Source organism: Carassius carassius, chromosome 18, assembly GCF_963082965.1.
Source record: "Carassius carassius chromosome 18, fCarCar2.1, whole genome shotgun sequence".
In the NCBI taxonomy this organism is placed as follows: domain Eukaryota; kingdom Metazoa; phylum Chordata; class Actinopteri; order Cypriniformes; family Cyprinidae; genus Carassius; species Carassius carassius.
In genome coordinates, this window is record NC_081772.1 from 17,132,248 (window position 1) to 17,152,967 (window position 20,720).

Here is a 20,720-nt window from a genome sequence, read left to right on the forward strand (position 1 = left end):
TCTAAATGAATGGATTCCCATGTCGGGAAGGACATAGTCAGGTGTGTCTAAGCATCGACTTTGTCTTTGTAATGATCGCATTGTCTGCATATTTTTCTATATGCTAGATGACGGCATAAACACGGAATGAGGCATGTATACTCATGAGAGAGAGAGAGAGAGAGAGAGAGAGAGAGAGAGAGAGAGAGACGATTTCCTGCAGACTCAGAGGACGATAGCTCAGCTCTCAGTTGTGGTTTGCAGTTTTAGTTTTTATCTAAATGGATTATGTTTCGCAAATGCTTTCTTCATATTTCTACGTTTCTTTGAACATATTGTTTTGTTCTTTATTATGAGTTCGTGTTAGATGAAAAAAAAAACACCGTATCACTGTTTTGTTTCGATTTATTGCACAGTAAGTTTGTTTTGCGTCGAATATTAAATATTGGAGCCACATTATGAAATTCAACGGATATATGAGGCTGCTTATCGGGGAGGCGGTGGATTTAAAACCAACAACTTTTTCAACTCGTCACACCCTTCATAAGAAAATCGTCCTGGATCCTTATATCGTTGTTAAAGTTGATAATCTGAAAGTTGGACAGACCGCAACGAAATCGAAGACGGACAGACCGACCTTCAATGATGAATTTCGCCCATACATCACAAATGGAAAGGAGCTGGAACTGGCTGTTTTCCATAACACTGCTATAGGATACGACGACTTCGTGGCCAATTACAGAATCCAGTTTGATGATCTGATAACGTCATCAAATACAAGACAAACGTTTGAAGGATGGGTGAGTTTATACTGTGTATAACAGAATTGTGCCTTAATACACACAGGACCGGTCCCATTGACTGCTTGCTTAGACTAGTAAAAAGTAGGAATAGATCCTTAAGTAGGCTATCGATCCTCACATAAAAATATCGATTCCATTTTTAACCATTTATTTCATTTATTTTTCAAGAAATTCGGCGCATATAATAAGCATCTAAATTGCAATTAGACTATATTAGCGAATAATTGTATTGGATAGAACCATCTCTCGTGCTCACCGGAACAAATGCTGAACCAATCAATCAATCACAGGCAGCGCTCGCTGCTGACGCAGGGCTCACAGTGCTTCTTCAAATAGTGCTGCGTTTCCCAAAAGCATCAGAAGCATTAGTAGATCTTAAGAAACCGTTGCCACATTATTACATTACATTGAATAACATTGTTAGCCTACTATAAATAAAATTAATTCAGAAAAATGGGTCGGTTTCCACACAAATATGAAGCAGCAATAATAATAGCAATAATAATAAGAAGCAGCAATAATAACTGTTTTATTACAGTAACCACGGGTTATCACAATATTTGTAGTAAAACTCCAGTAACCACAAATTTACCATGGTAATAATAATAATACATTTTAACAATGTAATTAACAATTATTAATTGACTAAACTATCTCTTTAACAGTGTCTATGCAGCTGCCGCATGTAGAGGGGTTTTACGATAATTATAGTTATCGCAAGGTTATCTGACTTTTTTAACTTATTGAAATGCTGTGGAACTTTTTTTGTTACTTATGTGTGGATATAAATAAACATTTTAAAATTAACCTAAATTATTACAAAATTATTAAAAAGAAGAAGAATCAGCCTACATCCTTGGAAACCCCCCAATCATTGCAAAATGCAATGAAATACAAACTAAGAAAGATGTAAAAACCATTGGCCTCTTTATCTGCAGTTTTAGTCTTTCCTGTCTACAGGCCTATCAGTGTTCTTGTAAAAGGGTCCTGTCACTTTCATTTGTGCTATAACTAGGTCTTGCTCAAAACCACATGTTGCACTCCACCATGCATTACGGAAACTTCCAGGGCGTTGCATTATTTTGCATCTATATGGTTACCGGGGATGTGTGGTTTGATACAGACCTACTTGTGTTCTGCTTTTGCTTTAGTCAAATCAGGTCCTTGTGATTTTTTTTTATTTGTTTGTTTGTTTTTAAATGTGATGGTGAGGGTGTTTAAGGTTATTATGTTTCATGCTAAAAAATGTTTAAAATTACACAAAAAAATTTCAAGGTTAAAGGAATTTGACACTGAACATTATTTGTAGTATTTGAATAAGGCCTCATTTGGATCATATTCAAGTTTTAGAATATATTTCTCATGGCCACAGATTCCCGCCCTAACAATCATAACATTATAGCTTACAGAAAATGTGCTGGTTATTTTGCAAATGTGGTTCTTGCACTCCGTTTGTGGAGGATATGCTTGCAAACTCACGTACCACCAATGCAGACATGCTGCTTCACCAAACTAGCTGGATTGCTCTCTGCCCCTTAGAAACCCTCCTGTGTTTTACCTCTTAAAAATACCTTTCAGTGGTGATCAGCAGAGCGTAAAAGGTTATTTTGTAATTATATCCACTTGGTTGTATGATCTGAAGTGTAATTTTAAAGCCAGCTGTGTGTTAAACCTCCGGTTCGACTTCACAGCCAAAAGTTACTCAAGGAAATAGTTATCTTTGCATCTCTCACGTGCGGTTTACTGGCAACCTATTTATTGTGTGTTTTATGTAATAATATTAAAAAAAGAGTTCTATCAGTGTCTCGGTTGGCCTTTTTTAATTTTCTGCTGTTTTAATACTATTCAAGTGGTTGGTTCAATACTTAAACCTTCCATCCCTTAATAGCTTGTTGTGCTTAGTGGTGCGTGCTGTGGACTTGACTCCCTGAACCAGCTTGTCCTGCTTTCCTTGTCTTACCTCGTGTTACAGGAATTCCTCCCACATGGCAGAGCAAGCTAAATGATAGTATGAATGAATGAATGAATGACTAAGATGGCAAAATAGAATGACCGTTACTGTGATAGAAGGTCAGTGTGACTAGCTAGAGATACGACTGATAATATACCGCAGTTTAATTGTTGCATTATACAGTGTTGTAATTTATTGTGCAATAAATTCAAACAAGCTTTCACTAAGTAATAAGAGCTCACAGCATTTTTATTTTATGCTAAGTGGTAACCACATCACACAGTAGCCACATCCTTCACTCTAAAAACATTTCCATTTACCTAAATGTGTCACCTTTAAAATCAGGGTTATCAGCTCAATGAAAAAAATCAGGTGCTTTTTAAAAATATTTAAGAGGGCATGCTAACACAATATTTGCACTGCTGATACGATCACATTGTGAACTAAATAAAAGTATTTTAAAATGTTTAGGATTTTAAAATTAATTTTGTTTAGTTTATTTTTGCAGGAGATAAATATGTTCTCCATGTATCAGGCCTGTTAAATATTGGACACAAATGTTAGGAAGCTTCTGTTAAAAGTGATATTTTATCATATTGTTTTTAGTGAGTTTTTAAAGTCTCATCTCCTCTTCCAGGTGAATCTGGAACCAGAGGGAAGCGTCTATATCTCCATCTCTCTCACAGGCTCCTTTACAGATGGTTAGCTGTTTTCACTTACTAGATATTTTATTTTTTTATTTTAATTATAACTATGTATTTTAAGTATTATTATCTAAAAATCAATTGTTTTGTGTAATTAGCTATTTAATTTGAATATAATTATGCTGATTGTGTGTTTTGGTAGATTTACTAATTATTTAGAACATTTACAGTAGGCTACAGTGGTTAAGCTATAAATGAAACCCGGTGTACCATCATAGAACAGAATTATGATAGAAATGTTTTATTCTGTTTTTAAAAAATGATAAGGATCATAACAATTAAACTAGTACTTACCCACAACACTTTAACTTTATACTAAATTTTGTCATCAATTTAATTGTGCTTACTGAGTGTTGCCATCAAATTCAGATGAAGCTGTGAATGGACTGAGACACCATAAAACGTTTACTAGAGAAAGGCAAAAAGCTTTGAAGAAAAGAAAGGTCCACCAAGTCTATGGACATAAGTTTATGGCAACCTTCCTTCCCCAGCCTACTTTTTGCTGCCATTGCAAAAACTTCATCTGGTGAGACTTGCACAGAAATAATGCACACCTTCATGCACATAAAATGATCAACAAATCAGACACACTTAATTTATGTAATTCCAAGTGGTTATAAATATGTAATCATTCCCCAGGGGTGTTTTCGGAAAGCAAGGTTATCAGTGTCAAGGTGAGAATGTATACTAATATTAGTGGAATAATAATTTTGCCATATGCTTTAACATACTGCATGCACAAGGATTAATAACATTCACTTTTATGCCTCATTACTCTAGTGTGTGCATGTGTGGTTCATAAGAGGTGTCATGATTTGGTTGTCACTGAGTGTACACGAATGAAGAAAGATTCAAATGAGGTAAGAGTGTGCATATGTAAATGCATATGTGATGATAAAATTGTGTCTTGTGGACCAATTTCCCACATACATATTATTTTGTGTACAGGGCCAAAGACAGGGCTTTGGCATCAACATACCCCACCAGTTTAGAGAGCACACCTACAAAGTTCCCACGTACTGTAACCACTGCGGATCTTTACTTTATGGCCTGATAAAACAGGGTTTCCAATGCAAGAGTAAGCACATATTAACTCGACTTGAAATACATTGTAATACATTAGATGCAAGATTGCTGTTGTCATCTGTGTGGCATGGATTTATCCAGGTTGCAAGATGAACATCCACAAACGCTGTGAACAGAATGTTGCACTTAACTGCGGGGTGAACAGTGCTGAGTTGGCCAGCAAACTGTCAGAGATTGGAATGCTCAACACGCTTTCCAAAAGAAAGTTTGAGGTAATGTCATAAGAACTGTATAGAAAAAAACTCTGATCAGGGAATATTTGGTTTTGTTAAATGCACATTTATTTAATGAGATAGTTCTCCACAGTTGCGTTTGGTTAAATATTGGTTTATTTTTTCAGAGTTCTCTGCCCTTGACAGAAATAAGAGGTCAGAACTCCATTAAAAGCGTACAGACAATGGTTGAGGAGCCAGTGGAAGAGACTGTTAAAGTTATTCTGGAAGACTTCAGTTTTTTGCAGGTGTTGGGAAAAGGCAGCTTTGGCAAGGTGAGAGACATATCACACACACACAACTCTCATTCATTCAGTGCGAGTCTCACAAAATTACCACTGGTCTCTCACTCTCATGCCACACAACCATTATCTCATGCAGTGAAAAGCACCCTCAAACGAAAGCAAGAGCAGTTCACTTAAATCTGTGACAATGGGATATTAACAGATTTGGAAACCTCTCCAGTGCATTTTTTTGTGTTGCGCTCTGGACAGCAATAAAAGTTTCTGTTTACAATGTGTTTTTGTTGTGTTGAGCAATGCAGCCAATCACAGATATATCTGTTGATATTTTTGAACACCTCTGATTGGCCATTGTGTTCAAGCTATTCAAAATTCACTCACCGCTCAGAATTCTGGATTTTTTTAAGACTCCGGAGTTCTGCATGCTCAAGAATCCTCTCATTGTAACAAGTTTATACTCAATGTAAATAAGAGACTCCTTGTGCAGTGTAGTTGATTATAACAGAATGTTGTGAGATCACGGATGAACTAAAGTGATTGACAGCTTTTTAGTGATTATAAAGAAAGCGCTGTTTGCGCACTTTTTTGGCTACACATAATCCATTCAGAATTTTAATAAAAGTTTTGTTTTTTTTTGAGCTGCTAAGAGGACCAATGTCCACATACACTGTACACACAGCAAAGTTTTGGGTGTGACATCTAATTCCCTCATCCCGCTTATCGAAAATGCAAAAATCAACATAGTGATAACCATAGCAAAGGACAGGAGAAAAATAGATGAGCATTCAAAATAGATGAGCATTAAGCAATGTAAATGCAGACCAGATTAATTTAAAAATATATATATATATATATAATTTTCGTATAAAAATATTTTTTGAAATTCAGTTGCAATTATTTGTAAATGCAATGACTTGTAACTCTTGCAATTTGTTCACTGTACATTACTATTTTTGTTTTGGTGAAACGTTATTTGTTTTGAAGCATTGCAACAGTTATTTTACATAATTTTAGGATAAAAACACAGTACCAGTCATCAAGAGGTTAATTACCAATTTTTTTTTTTTTTTACAAAACAACCCCTACCAAACCCCCCACCCCACCACACCCTCTGTTCTTACTCCAAGTTGAACTGAAAAGTTGGCAGCCCTGCAAACCGATATCACTTATGCAGCTATACCCCATTACATTTACTGCATTTGATCATTATCAAGTATCACTATGTCTTACAAATGTCAATTCCGATAGCAGTTCAGCCGTACACTCTTAAAAAGAAATCTTCTTTATTGGCACTTTATTCAGTTTTTATAAATGTTCTTAACACTAAGAAGGAAATAGTTCTGTGGCATCGCTGCAAAACCCTCTTTTGAAACCTGTATTTTTAAAAGTGTACTTGTAATCCACACATGCACTTTCAACCCACAGAAGTCTTTAATTGTATATGTGTGTATGTAGGTGATGTTGGCTCGTCTAAAAAGTGACCACAGGGTGTTCGCTGTAAAAATGCTGAAAAAGGATGTCATACTGCAGGAAGATGATGTGGAAGCAACCATGATTGAGAAGAGAGTGCTGACTCTGGCCCACCAGCATCCATTTCTTACACAGCTCTACTACTGCTTTCACACTGCGGTGAGAGTCCACAGATAGTTTCAAAGTGTTAAATAGCATTTCATATTGTATTTATTTACCTCTATACATATGTAGGAATTTTCTTGTTTTATATTTTCTCAGTATTTTACCCAAATTTTGAATTACACATTGCATTGTGTTGTAGGGTTGAATGTAACTTAACTGATAATGTCCTTGCAGAAAATGACACTGGATTGTGTTCTAAAGATTTACGTTTTTCTTACAGGGCACTTTGAATTCAGTGTGTTTCCTCAAACAGCCTTCAGCTGAAACAGCCAGAGCAAATGCCGATCATAGTAATCCGATCCTGGTTGAATTTAATGCAGAGTTTACATGTTATCAGGTAGATAATCTGTAATGTGAGCCAAGAAGAAATCACGATAGATGAGCAGTAGAGACCGATTTCTGTGACCCTGATTTCCATATTGACTGACAAACCAGGAAAACGGTTTTGTTGAATGTAGATGCTTCATTTCTCTCAGACAACCAGGAAACACAATGCAATTTGACAAAAACCCCTTGACTTCATGTTAAAATCTTTTTGGATTTTATCATCAGTCTGCTGAAACAGTTTAGCATTTTTCATAATAATGTTACTTGGGGGTAAAAATCTGACAGCTAAATAGCAGTAGGTTCAGTTACAAAAAATTTTACTGAAAATTAGATGCTACTTATACACTAACATATAGTATAATAATATGTTTTAATAAGATTACTGCTCTTTCTGGGAGCACAATTTAAAATAGCCCTCTAGAATCCGATCTTTTAAAAATTATCTTAATGAGTGATGACTATTGTAATACCAAATCGATACATTAGATGGAGCCACTTGTTTAGAATAACGTGTGGAACCGTGATCACTTCCTGCTGAAGAGAAGTATGGTTTCCAGAGCGACTCAGTAAAAGTGTGGGGGGATTGTTAAAGGGAAGTGATGCAAGATTTCTGTCTACATTTTACTTTTCCTGACCACAAAAGCTACAACACACATCTCTCTCTCTCTCTCTCTCTCTCTCTCTCTCTCTCTCTCTCTCTCTCTAACACACACAAACACACGTATGTGGTTTACGGGACTTTCCTAAGGCATAATGTTTTGTATACTGTACAAACTGGATTTTCTATACCATAAACCTAACCCTAGCCTTTGAACAAGACAGTCCAGATCCCTGACAGGTAGTGTATTTTAAACAAAAAATGACATAATTTATTGTATGCAGATATTTCAATTTGAGATAATTAAGGAATTTGATTTTAGTGGTTTATCAGGATACAAGATAAATTGGACCAAATCCTCTTTAATGCCAATTAACAATGTTAAGTTTAATTCTTCTGTTCCCCCATTTATTCCTATTAAAGATTCTTTCACTTATTTGGGTTTAAACATATATATAAAAAAATACATACAATTGTCAGAGACAATATCAATACTATTCTAGTTAAGTTCAAAAGTGACTTTCAAAGATGGAATACTCTTCAAGGTAAAATCTCCACAGTTCAAATGAATTTGTTACCTCGGCTTAACTTTTATATAAATTATATACTTTCACGTTTTATATGGAATGGTAAGCACAATCAAATTTTTTTTTAATGTGGAAATCATCCATTTGTCCAACCATCTTGGTCTTCTTTAGGCACAAACACGTGCAGTTATTAATATGATGACCAAGGCCTTAGTTTCAGGCATTAAGAATTAAGTTTTGTTTAGCAGCATCCTCACATTTAGTCGTTTTTCATTTATGTTCTGCTCTCAAAGCATATGGAGTTCATTGCACATCTCCTATTAACTTGGATTTCACCATCTTCTGGTCAACCAACTGTTTCCTTAATATATGGTGAAATTAGTGATTGCATTGAAAAATCTCTTTCTATCAAATCTTTTTGGAATCGGGAACTATCTAACCCTAATTCATCTGTTGACTGGGAGAGGTTGTGGTCTAACCTCAGTTTAACCTCTAAAAACATGTCTCATCGTCTTATTCATTTTAAAGTTATTCACAGAGCATATATACAAAAGACTCTTTACAAAAGACTCAAAATGAAACTACCACCAAATTACAACTGCCATATCTGTAATACTGCATTAGCAGTTACTTTTTTAAATATGTTTTAGGAGTGTTCTATTGTCAGTAATCTATGGACACATGTAAACTTAGTATAAGCCCAATACAAAAAAGAATGCTGTTTGCTGGTTTTACAGCTGCAAAAAAAGACAATAATACAGAACTGGTTTACTCTGCACGAGTGGGAAAACATATTGGATCTATAGTCTTCTTGGGGAAGTGGCCTGTGAATGTTCACTGGCACGGATTATTAAATACTAGATTATATAAAATAATATTTTTTAGTTTTCCCCTTTTTGGAATATGTAAATTGATTATATGTCTGTTGTTGTTCTTACATTTTATCCTGAATGGATGTTAAGTTTTTTGTTACATGTAAAAATATATATATATATATATATATATATATATATATATATATATATATAGATAGATAGATAGATAGATAGATAGATAGATAGATAGATAGATAGCATCACTGTGGTTTAGTAAACAATTTCAGATATTCCCTCATATTTGGACATGTTTTCCATGTTTTTTTTTCGTGGGTATGCTTAACCTGTGCTATTCATTTCTCAGGAGCGGTTATTCTTTGTCATGGAGTTTGTGAATGGTGGTGACCTCATGTTCCACATCCAGAAGTGCAGGCGTTTTGATGAGCCACGAGCACGGTTTTATGCCGCAGAGATCATTTCGGCCCTTACGTTCCTTCACTCCAAAGGTATCATTTACAGGTGAGGAATACTGTGGACCATTTTAATGTCACACATCTCCTGTCTTTACATTATCGTTGAGATAGATGTGGAAGTAATAGCTTATCTTTGCTTACAGGTATAATGTAAAAAAAAACTGAATCCCTTTTTAAATAGAAAGAGTATTTGAATTCATAATGTTCATCTGAAAAAAACTGCAGATGTTCACACTCCAGTGCCAATGCCCTCATTTGTTTGCTTTGACACGCATGTGTTTGGCCTGTGAAATCTTGTCTGCGCACGTCCTGACACACTTAGTCAGAATTTACAGACAGTCTCCACCCCTCGCTTTCTTTTCCCGGCCGGGACATTGCGCTCTTCCTGACTGTAATCACCTGACCTTTGCCTACCTGATTAAGGTTTCTGATCCACCCCTGTAACAGAGCCAAGCCCAAATATGAACACATCTGACTAAATGCTTTCTCATTTAAGAGATGTTTGTGGCATTTACGAGCTTCCCTGCGGGAACTTTTCGTGAATGCCCGCGAACTTTGCTTGACCCCTTGTCGTCTTTACAATCGTATGGCCCCCTTAATAGCCACTCTCATCTTTCCTTTTGATTTTATTGGGCTTTAAAGCTAAGTATTTTAAGGTAATTATAAAATACTTCTGTGAAATGAAATTTATTGGGAGAATAATAAAGAGTCCTGGGGAAGATGGCAGTATTGTAGTGTAAGAGGACTGTGGATACATTTGAGGCATGCAGAGACCTGAGCTGATGTCATGGCCCTTCCCAGCATGCAATGGATCTATATTACATAAGCTGTTTACTTAGACAAACAGAGAGCACAAAGGAGGGAGAGAGAGAGAGCGGCCTGTACACGGCTCTGATTTATCACACAACTTTGTTTGTTACAAAGTGCAGTATAGTATTATATGCACAGAGATTATTCCAAATAAATATACAAAATTATTTTCATCATGGCCATTACAACATTTCAACGTGGATTTTGCGGGACCACCTGTAACTGGGCTCTTTTATTTTCCAGTAGTACAACGATTCGATTTGACGTCTGAGTCATCAGGCTGTTCCTCTCCACTTTACCTTACTTACCCTCGATCCTATATTAGAATGCTGTGTAATGCCGTGTAATCTGGCTCTGTTAAAGTCTGAGGACTGGACTACAATGGGTTCATTCAAAAAGATCGGAGAGTGCATGACAGAAATGAGGAGTCCATAAAAGGTTTTAGTGTTTTAGTCTAATTCAGCAGTTTCTTCCAGAGGCTTGGAGAAACTGCAAATGCAGAGTGTTTATTGACCTCTGAAACTGATCCACTGTTTCTAAATTACATCTGGTTTCCAAAAAGGCATCAGAAATGAAGTTCTTTCTATGTTTTCATTTCACACAAAAAATGTATTCACATTTACTCACCCTCATGCCATCCAATATGTACCGTATTTTCCGGACTATAAGTCGCACTTTTTTTCATGGTTTGGCTGGTCCTGCGACTTATAGTCAGGTGCGACTTATTTATCAAAATTAATTTGACATGAAACGAGAGAAATGAACCAAGAGAAATGAACCAAAAGAAAACATTACCGTCTACAGCCGCGAGAGGGCGCTCTATGCTGCTCAGTTCTCCTGTAGTCTAGCACTGAAAACATAGAGCGCCCTCTCGCGGCTGGAGACGGTAATGTTTTCTCTTTGTTCTTGGTTCTAAATAAATGCGACTTATAGGGCTGTGCAAAAAATCGAATGCGATTTTCATGCGCATCTCATCAGTAAAGATGCTCCTGTGATTAGAAGTATATCTCCAGCACGTGCGTTCAGATCAGGGTTGCCAGGTTTTCACAACAAATCCTGCCCAGTTGCTTCTTAAACCTAGTCCAAATCTAGCTCAATTGCGTTTCCAGGAGGTTCCCCGATAGAAATTGCTTCCCGGGGTTAAAATATACATTTTTTGGAAGGGTTGCCTTGGTAAAATTCGCATTTTAGGGGCTAAATATCACGTTATTTGTATTGGGGTTCCTTCAAACCGCGGACATGAAAAACAATCGCAGACTTGGCAACACTGGTTCAGGTGAAGCGGTAGTTACTACAACACAAAATCGTTTTCAAAATCGACAAAGAATCGCCTGCGATTTTAACATCGATTTTGTGTAGATTGTCAGTGAATTATGGCTCGGTGTAGTAAATGCCAACCAGTGTTGCCAAGTCTGTGGTTGTATTTCATGTCCGCAGGTCGAAGCGACCCCAATACAAATAACATGATATTTAGCACCTAAAATGCGAATTTTACCAAGGCAACCCTGCTAAAAAACTTATATTGTAACCCCCGGAAGCAATTTTTATCGGGGAACCTCCTGGAAGCGCGGTTGGACTAGTTTTGGAGTAGTTTTGAGAAGCAACTGGGCAGGATTTGTTGTGAAAACCTGGCAACCCTGATCTGAACGCACGTGCTGGAGATATACTTCTAATTACAGGAGCTTCTTTACTGATGAGATGTGCATGAAAATCGCATTCGATTTTTTTGAACAGCCCTAGCGACTTATAGTCCAGTGCGACTTATATATGTTTTTTTCCTCGTCATGACGTATTTTTGGACTGATGCGACTTATACTCAGGTGCTTATATAGTCCGAAAAAACTGGTAGATGAGTTGGTTTTTTCAGCGCAACAAATTTAGGGAAATTGCTCACCATTGGATCCTCTGTAGTGAATGGGTGCCATGAATGAAAGTCCAAACAGTTGATAAAAATATATCAAAAATGACTCCAGTCCATCAATTAACATCCTGTGAAGTAAAAAAGCTATATGTTAATAATGAACAAATCCATTTTAAGGGTCCTCTCTTCATAACATTGCATTCTCCAGTAAAAAAAACCCACTAAAAACAAATCTCATTTTAATCAGGAGAGAAATATGCACAGATCAAGCACTACTTATAAACAAAAACAGCCCCAAAACATTTCTTAACAAATATATTAGTTGATTTTTATGTGAGGGAACAACAGGTGCTGGAAGTGTTATTATGGATTATGAGCTTGTTTTTGAGCCAGATGTTTAATGATAGACTGAAGTCATATGGAATACTTGTGGATTATTGTGATGTTTTTATCAGCTATTTGGACTCTCATTCTGACTGCACCCATTCACTGCAGAGCATGTGATGTAAATTTCTCCAAATCTGTTACGATGAAAAAACAAACTCCTCTAATTCTTAGATGGACTGAGGGTGAGTAAATTATAAACAAATAAATTTTTTTGGTGAACTATGCCTAATTGATAAACCATTTAATTATTTATCAGAATAGTTGGTGCTTGAAGACTTATGTTGCAACAGTGCAAGAGAGAGAAAATGTTGTTTTACTTGGAGAAGACAGTAGGCTATGCGGTTACATCACTGTCGACTGGGCAGAAGACAGACTTGTCCATTTTTACAGGGCCTGAAATATTTCTCCCAGCTCTTCAGCTGCAGATTTGGGCTGTGTCTGATGGCTGGGCTGGTGAGTCTGCCACGCTGTTATTTTTGCCAGTGCCAATTTTCAGACACTGCGAACGAGAGACTCTGCATGTCTCTGCTCTTGATCATTATTCATAAAGTACGGGAAGTTAAGATATCTTTTTGATTTTCTTGTCTTTCTCCCTCTTTTCCATTTGTACCCATTACTTGATTCATGAAACAAGAATAACCTTTTTATAAATTGTTTGAGATGAAACGAGAAGACACAAATATTTGAAAATGTAATTTATTCCTGTGGAGGCAAAACTGAATTTTCCTTCTTGTGGGGCTGAGAAAAATCCTAGAATCGCCCCTCATTAATAAAATTATACAAATTCTTCAGTCCTTTTATAAAATATTTTGGCTTTCTAAAGAATTTAATAATGCTTTGATCTACCAATAAGTGTATTAAGAGTATGCATTTAACATGTTTAAATCAATTTTGCATAATTACACAGATTAAGTACAGAAAATCCAGATGATTTCTATAATTAGTCAAATTAAAAAGTATTATAAAAAAAATTATTTGTAAAAAAAAAACATAACACCAATATATTTAAAAACCTTTTTGAAAATAAGATTTGTACTCTCATGTATTCAAGGTGTAAGGAAAATGTTATTACCTTTTACTTGAAGGTACACCCTGTGTTAGTACAATTATAGTATTTTGAATTAGCTTTTATATTTATATTGCCAGTTTTAATTTTGATTGTAGTTTAAGTTTTAGTAATTTTGTTATGTGCTTTTGTATTTTAATGCTTCAATGTATACTTACATTTTATTTCCAATAGTACATTTTGTAGAATGGTACCACATGGTAATAAAGTCATCCTGTTTTCTTTTTCTATCAAAGGGACCTTAAACTGGACAATATTCTTCTAGACAGAGAAGGTCACTGCAAACTGGCAGATTTTGGCATGTGCAAAGAGGATATACGTGATGGAAAACTCACTAGTACCTTCTGTGGGACTCCAGATTATATTGCACCTGAGGTGAGCATCACTAATGGAAGCTTGAAAAGATGTGTGTGTGTGTGTGTGTGTGTTTTCTACCTGTAAAGATGGTGTATGCTGTGTCTCTTTCAGATCATCCTGGAGGAGCCGTATGGTGTATCAGTGGAGTGGTGGGCTCTGGGTGTGCTGCTTTATGAGATGCTGTCGGGTCATGCTCCATTTGAAGCAGAGACTGAGGACGAGCTGTTTGAGTGCATCCTCAAAGATGAGGTCATTTATTCATCCTGGCTCAGCAATGAGGCAGAGGACATCATTAGAGGAGTGAGTCTAGAACTTCAGTAACAAAAAAAAAATCAGACTGCTGAAACACAAATTGTTGTTTACGAGTGCTGTAATAGTTTAATTTCAGTCAGACTAAAACAGTCTGTCTCTGTAAATGGTCTTAAAATTGCCCCAGTTTGGTTTTTGTGAAATCAGACTAGCAGACTTAATGTGACTAACTCTGATTCATTCAGCATGATTAGACATTAATATGATTACAATTGGCAAATGGCTGAAAGACAAAGGTATTTAATCAATAATGAGTTTAACTTCAAATATTTAATTATATATTCTACATTCTGTCTTCACAGAAATAAAATAATATCCTTGTTTATGACTACATGTCACAAACTGTGTGTGAAACTGTAAGGACCAGAACTGTTTGGCAGTTATGCTAATTAAATAAAACCAGAGCAATGAAGTCTGTAGCTTATTTACACAAAAAAGCCCTGTAGCTCGATTATAACTTCAGATTTAAATGCACTCACAAATACCATTTGAATGAAATCTACTGTTTTGCACAACAACTACATTTGTCTGACTTTTACCGGACAAATGTTTTTCTTTTTAATCTAAGGACACAACCCCAGTGTATTGACTTACATCTCAGGCAGTTATGTTGGGAAATCTGTGAATTTCCTGGCAGTGACATCTCATTAAAAAACTCTCTTCCTTTTCTATTGTTATCACTCATTGCCAAAACATTTATATCAAAACTACTCAAGTCCTTCATGCTGAAACAAAACTCTATACTAGTCTTAAGCAAGGTCTGATTCCTGTTCTCATCAGAAAAAAACTCAAAACTGGCTTCATCTAAGAGTTTCAAGTGAACATGTTTCTTGGCTAATGCGGCTGAGAGGCTGTTCTGTGGGTTTTGGCCAGCTGTTCCTATGTAAGCACCAGTAAACATGAAACTAATATGCTGCGGAGAGCACAGTCTGTGGGCAGACCTGCCATTGTTGTGGTTTCATCCCTCAGAAGACCAAAGATGTCCGTATCACAGACTGTCCTTGTCCTCTGTGTCTCATTACATAAGCTCCATTGTGTCTCATGAAGGGTTAAAGAGCTGTGTCATGGTAAAAGGATTAACATAATGTGCCTGAGTAGAGGTCTTCTCACATTAGTGGAGTAAAATCCCTAGTTCTGTCTCCTTTCCCAGGGCTTAAGCCAGTGATCTGTGCAGTATTGTGTGCAGTAAACTTTCTAAACCGGTATGACAAAGACCAATGTGAAAGTGTAAAAAGACAAAGTTATATTTTTCCAGTGATTCTTCATAAAAATATCAATTCTAGTTGATCTGTATAAGAGAAAGTTACCCCCAAAAGTATCTTTTCAGTTTTAAATAGAGTCATGTTCTCATTTTCAAGCGCTGTGTTCGAATGCTAGATGATGAAGATTTCTGTTGCTCTCTATGCAGTTACTCACTAGAGACCCAGCTTGTCGGTTGGGCTGCATGGATAGAGATGGAGGAGAAGAGGCCATCACTGCACACCTGTTCTTCTCAGGACTTGACTGGGAGAAGCTGAACAGACGAGAGATCACACCACCTTTCATACCTCGAATAGTAAGCCTACATCACAACTTCTGTTTTAATCTGCATGCATTGTCAATAGACACTGACAGATATAGCCTTTTATGACTTACACTGATATGTATAGAATTTTTAATCACAGGTTTCTTTGATTTCATTTTCATTTATTTGATAAAATAATGTATTATCATTCAACATTTGATTAAACAGTATAAATTAGAACTAGTTTAATAATAATAATAATAATAATAATAATAATAATATAATATTATTGTTACTATTTCCTAGATCTTTTATTACTATTACTTTGAAATGCTGTTGTTGAATTTCTATTCTTTATAGATGCTTTATTTATCAGTAGACTTGACATGAAAGAACCGATAACCGATTAACTTGAAAAGTGTGAATATCGGTGATAAATACTATTTTTGTTTTGCTTTGTAGGATTCTATTGAGGATGTGAACAATTTTGACCCGGAGTTCACTCAAGAGGAGCCCTGTCTTACACCCAGTGATGGCAGTCTTTTCCCTTTCAACCAGGACGATTTTAAAGACTTCACCTACACAGCTCCAGAGCTGTGACTGCAATAACATCAGCTGTGGTTTATTTATTTTTCATACATAGATTATATGTTACTTTCTCTAACTAACTCCTTCTAGCAAACTTCTTGTGATACATTCTGTTGATAAACTGTTGCCAAGTCTTTCAAGAATATGGACATGTTTCAGACTAGAAGAAGAAGGCAATACTCCACAGGACCATCCAGACTAAAGGATTATTCATAAACTGATGCTTTTTTAAATTATTTTATCTGCATAAATGTACAGAGTCTATTTTGCAGTGTATTACTAGAATGATAATATTTATATTCCTGCAGTTGCCAAGTGCTTTGCATTTCAACTTCATAGTAAGCTTGGGAACAAATTCACAGCAAGTAACTTACATTGAGCAGTTACAGTATACTGTAAGTCAGAGTTGTTAAATTATCTGACGTGTTGTTAAAGGGACAGTTCACCCAAAAATGAAAATTTGATGTTTATCTGCTTACCCCCAGGGCATCCAATATGTAGGTGACTTTGTTTCTTCAGTAGAATACAAACTGAGATTTTTAACTGAAACCGTTACAGTCTGTCAGTTTTAGAATGTAAGTGGATGGGGATCATGGACAAAACATACAATAAAAAAAAAACATAAAACCAAATTAAACCCTGTGGCTCAAGACGATGCACTGATGTGTAAAGACACAAAACGATCAGTCTGTGCAATAAACTGAACAGTATTTATAATTTTATGCAATGTGCAAACTGTTAGAACTTTCCTGAGCGCGTTCTCAAGCATGCGCCTGAGGTGTCTTCTTGCTTTACAGCGGATCGCAGACTTATAAATGCAGTACCGCCACCTATCTCTCAAATGGACCATTGACACTCCTAATTGAGATTGTAGATAGCGTGTCAATGGTACATTTGAGAGATAGGTGGCGGTAATGCAGTTATAAGTCTGTGATCTGCCGTAAAGCAAGAAGAAGAAGACGCCTATATGATGAACTTGGAAAATCCTTAACAGGCAATAAGAGACTAATTTAGTTTACCTAAAGCACATGTGACGACACATATCACCTGTCCAGTTCATTGAATAATGAATCAGGGGGCCTGTGACTTGAGATAGAAACATGAAACTTTCATAAAAAATCAACCAACCAACCAACCAAACAAAAAAACATATCCTGTACAGCTCAAAGAACAAACAGGGCTGTGGTCATGTCACATTTCTCTGTAGACATAGAAATCCTCCATGAATAATTTATTACCCATGATTCATTTGTTGTTCTCACAAGCTTATCCTGTATTTGAAGCAGCCTTATACACTGATAATGATCCATATACTAGTGCTACACACAGGGTTAAAGGTGCAGGTTGTAGGAACTGCCACAAGAGGGCGCACTACCAAAACAATAACAATCGCGTGGTTTGAAGATACTAAGAATGAGCATGGAATAATGGGATTTGTTGTCTTCTACCCAACCGCTGACGGCCATCAATCAGACGATATGAAAACGATTACCACTTGTTCGACAAATATATACACTCTTGTACATTCAAACACAATAATTGGGCATATATATAGCAAACGCGAGTTCAACGATTTGCGCGAGTAGATTACATACAAAGTCAATGCAAAGACGCGATCAGACTATGGATCAGACGCATCCTCGCGCGGGTCTAGAGACGCGATGCTCCACGTTTGGCGTGTATGCCCCATAATTCTAATCTTGTTGATCATTATAATAGCATACGTTTTCTGTAAAGATACGAATCAAAACAAATCACCCGTCGAGTAAAACACAAGCGAGATCGGCATCTCTTTCTAGTTGAAGTTTGTCACAAAGCTCTCTCAATCTAGAAAATGCAACACCGATATTGATCCTCGCTCTTTCTCTCCTCTTGTCCCAAACACTTCTTGGGTCTAACAGTCTTACGCTTACGTTTACGGGAGCTGTCCTTGTTGACAGAACCAGCTACAGATGGTAAACAGTAATTATGTTTCATAAATAAGTAACACAATCCACCATAAAACGTGCAAGAAGAAGTAAATAAGGAACTTCTTGAAGCAGGCTAGTGGTTTGCTGGACGCTAGACACTACTTCCGCATTTGTCCACGACACTGTTGTCATGTGGTTTCTACGTCAGTAAAGACGGTAACAAAGGGTAACTAACGTCTTTGACAGGCAACTGCACTGCCCAGTGTCACTGTTTAGAATGGGAATTTTCTCATAATTTACAAGTAGTTGAAAACATTAGAGATATTGTTAGTAATCAGCTGGACAAAATATATAACACTAGCCTAGTGGTTTTTGGATATTTTACTGCAAATATCTTACAAATTGTACCTTTAAGATGCCTTTATGAGCATAAAATATTTAACTTCAAGTCAGTTCTACGCTGCCAACTCACTTCTATTTCATTAAGTAGTTCATACAACTGCACTAAAGACCCCCACCCCCTTACCCACCTTTCTGGGGGAAATTTGATTGTAGTGATTATTGTTTTCTATTCAAGCATTCTCTTGACATTAGCCAATAAGGGTTTTTACATACTTGGCACAAACCAGTTGTAACTGGAATCTCGGTGGCTGACACATTTTTCTTTGGCATTTAACTGGCAGACAATAGTAGTGATAGTGAGGTAAATAATGACAAATCTGTTTTAGAAATAGTGAAGAATGGTCTGCTTATTTATTGTCAACCAATTTATTTTTGGTAGTTTAACACTATTCAGATCAATCGACAGAATTTGTAAAATTGGATATAACTTCACATTAGAAAAGATTAGTTATTTGATTAGTAAAGTTTCGTAAGCTGTTGATGGATTGGCTCCATTCACTTTGTGTCTCACTGTTACAATGTAAATATTTTGATATTGTTACCAGGAGCATTTTCATGCAGGTGGTATGATGAAATACACTCCATACTAAATTCTCAGTGATGAAGTGTGAAAAGTTTAGACTTGTAGTCAGGTGATCTAGTGATTTTCCCAGTTAGGCTTGTGATGTGAAACCGCCATAAACCAGCCATGTCTGGTTGGGAGGTGTCTTCATGACTCGAACCATTCATTGAGTCAACACTGTTGAGAAGTTCATTGGGTTCCTCCAGTGAATATGTGCCAAAGGTATTACATTTATTTTAGTGGTTCAAATTCAGAAATAATGGTCTTGGCAAGCAGACTAAGTGCTTACTGGAATTGAAGTTTCTGAGTCTCTGCTAATTCAATTCAGAGGCTATTCTGTATACTGCAGTGTTCCAGTAGAATTTGGCTGTTCACTTTTACACCATCAGAAATAATGTTCACATGATTAAACAAACATTTTGGTCCCGCTGGCTTGTTGGGAACATGTGAGTTTGGAGTTGAAATGAGCAAGTCCTGCTCTGCGGCGCTTCATGGAATAAAACTTCTGATGATGTGTGATATCAGCTACTGACTCTTTAGTCCCAACTGGAAAATAAATTGTTTTTGAAGATTTGCCAGATCTCAGAGATAAACATAATGATGATGTTTTAGAATTGGAGCAGAACATCAGTTCATATATGGCATTTTATCTTATATCAGTATTTCCTCAGTTTCCACCCATGACATTTGACTCAGACTCTGATAGTCTGTAATTTAGGTCTTGGGCTTCATGATGTATCTAAACACAGTGTCCACTGTGTTATTTTGCAGCTGATTGCTTTTGCTGTAGCATTCCCAGCAGCAACCTTGTAATTCCTCTAATCTTTCCTGAATAACAGAACGAAAGCAGCTGCTTATTTATAGAGCCTTAAAGCCCTTCACAACCCACTTTGACAGGTGAAAGGGTTTTACACCTGCAAAAGCATCTCCTTTACTTGAAGATTTGATCAAAGCTGCCAGGTGCTGGAAGACTGAACTATTTTAAAATAGCAAATGACAACCTTCAACATCAGCAAACTGACATAAAAGCTCAAATCTTTTCTTTTATATCTGGATTAAGAACATGTATCATTCTTTACACAGTACGATTTGTGTATGAAACCACATCATTATGCAAGTGTAACTGGCTGGCAATGAAGAAATGTTTTTGATATTTTGCTTGCTGATACGGTTACAGATTGGGTAGTGCTAAACGTAAAACAAAGGGAGAGAAGAGGATCTGGAACAAATAAGGAGTTTACTGAAGACAAAGGGGGTACAGACTATATTAACAAGATTACATTTAGCATACATTCAACAACGATCAACATCGATAAACAATCACGCATCATCAATCACGGACCAGGAGGAACTGAACAGAACGGGTATTTATACACACAGAAGGTAAGGAGGGAACAGGAGACCGGTGGGGATCAATCAATTAACTAAAACAAGAAAAGGAAGAGAACCAAATAAGGAAACAAGTTCATAAAAGTGACAGTTCGCCCCCTCCCGGAACGGTGCGTCCTCGCACCGCAAGAGGAATACCAGCGGAGGGAGGGTGGGGGTTCTGGAGGCGGGCGAGGAGCAGGAGGAGCCAGATGGTCCACCAGAGACCAGCCAGGACGGAGAT

The 20,720-nt window shown here is 36.7% G+C and overlaps 1 protein-coding gene across 1 annotated transcript; it reads left to right on the forward strand.

Moving 5' to 3' along the window:
- Positions 1 to 313: 313 nt before the first annotated feature.
- Positions 314 to 16,693, forward strand: LOC132092566 (protein kinase C eta type-like). Its single transcript, XM_059498849.1, has 14 exons — positions 314 to 779; positions 3,371 to 3,434; positions 3,807 to 3,963; positions 4,077 to 4,111; positions 4,218 to 4,297; positions 4,386 to 4,515; positions 4,605 to 4,735; positions 4,864 to 5,010; positions 6,433 to 6,606; positions 9,244 to 9,398; positions 13,713 to 13,851; positions 13,945 to 14,133; positions 15,551 to 15,697; positions 16,109 to 16,693. Exons 1-14 carry the CDS (start codon positions 438 to 440, stop codon positions 16,244 to 16,246), a joined length of 2,028 nt encoding a protein of 675 aa, XP_059354832.1. The 5' UTR covers positions 314 to 437; the 3' UTR covers positions 16,247 to 16,693.
- The last annotated feature ends 4,027 nt before the right edge of the window (positions 16,694 to 20,720 follow it).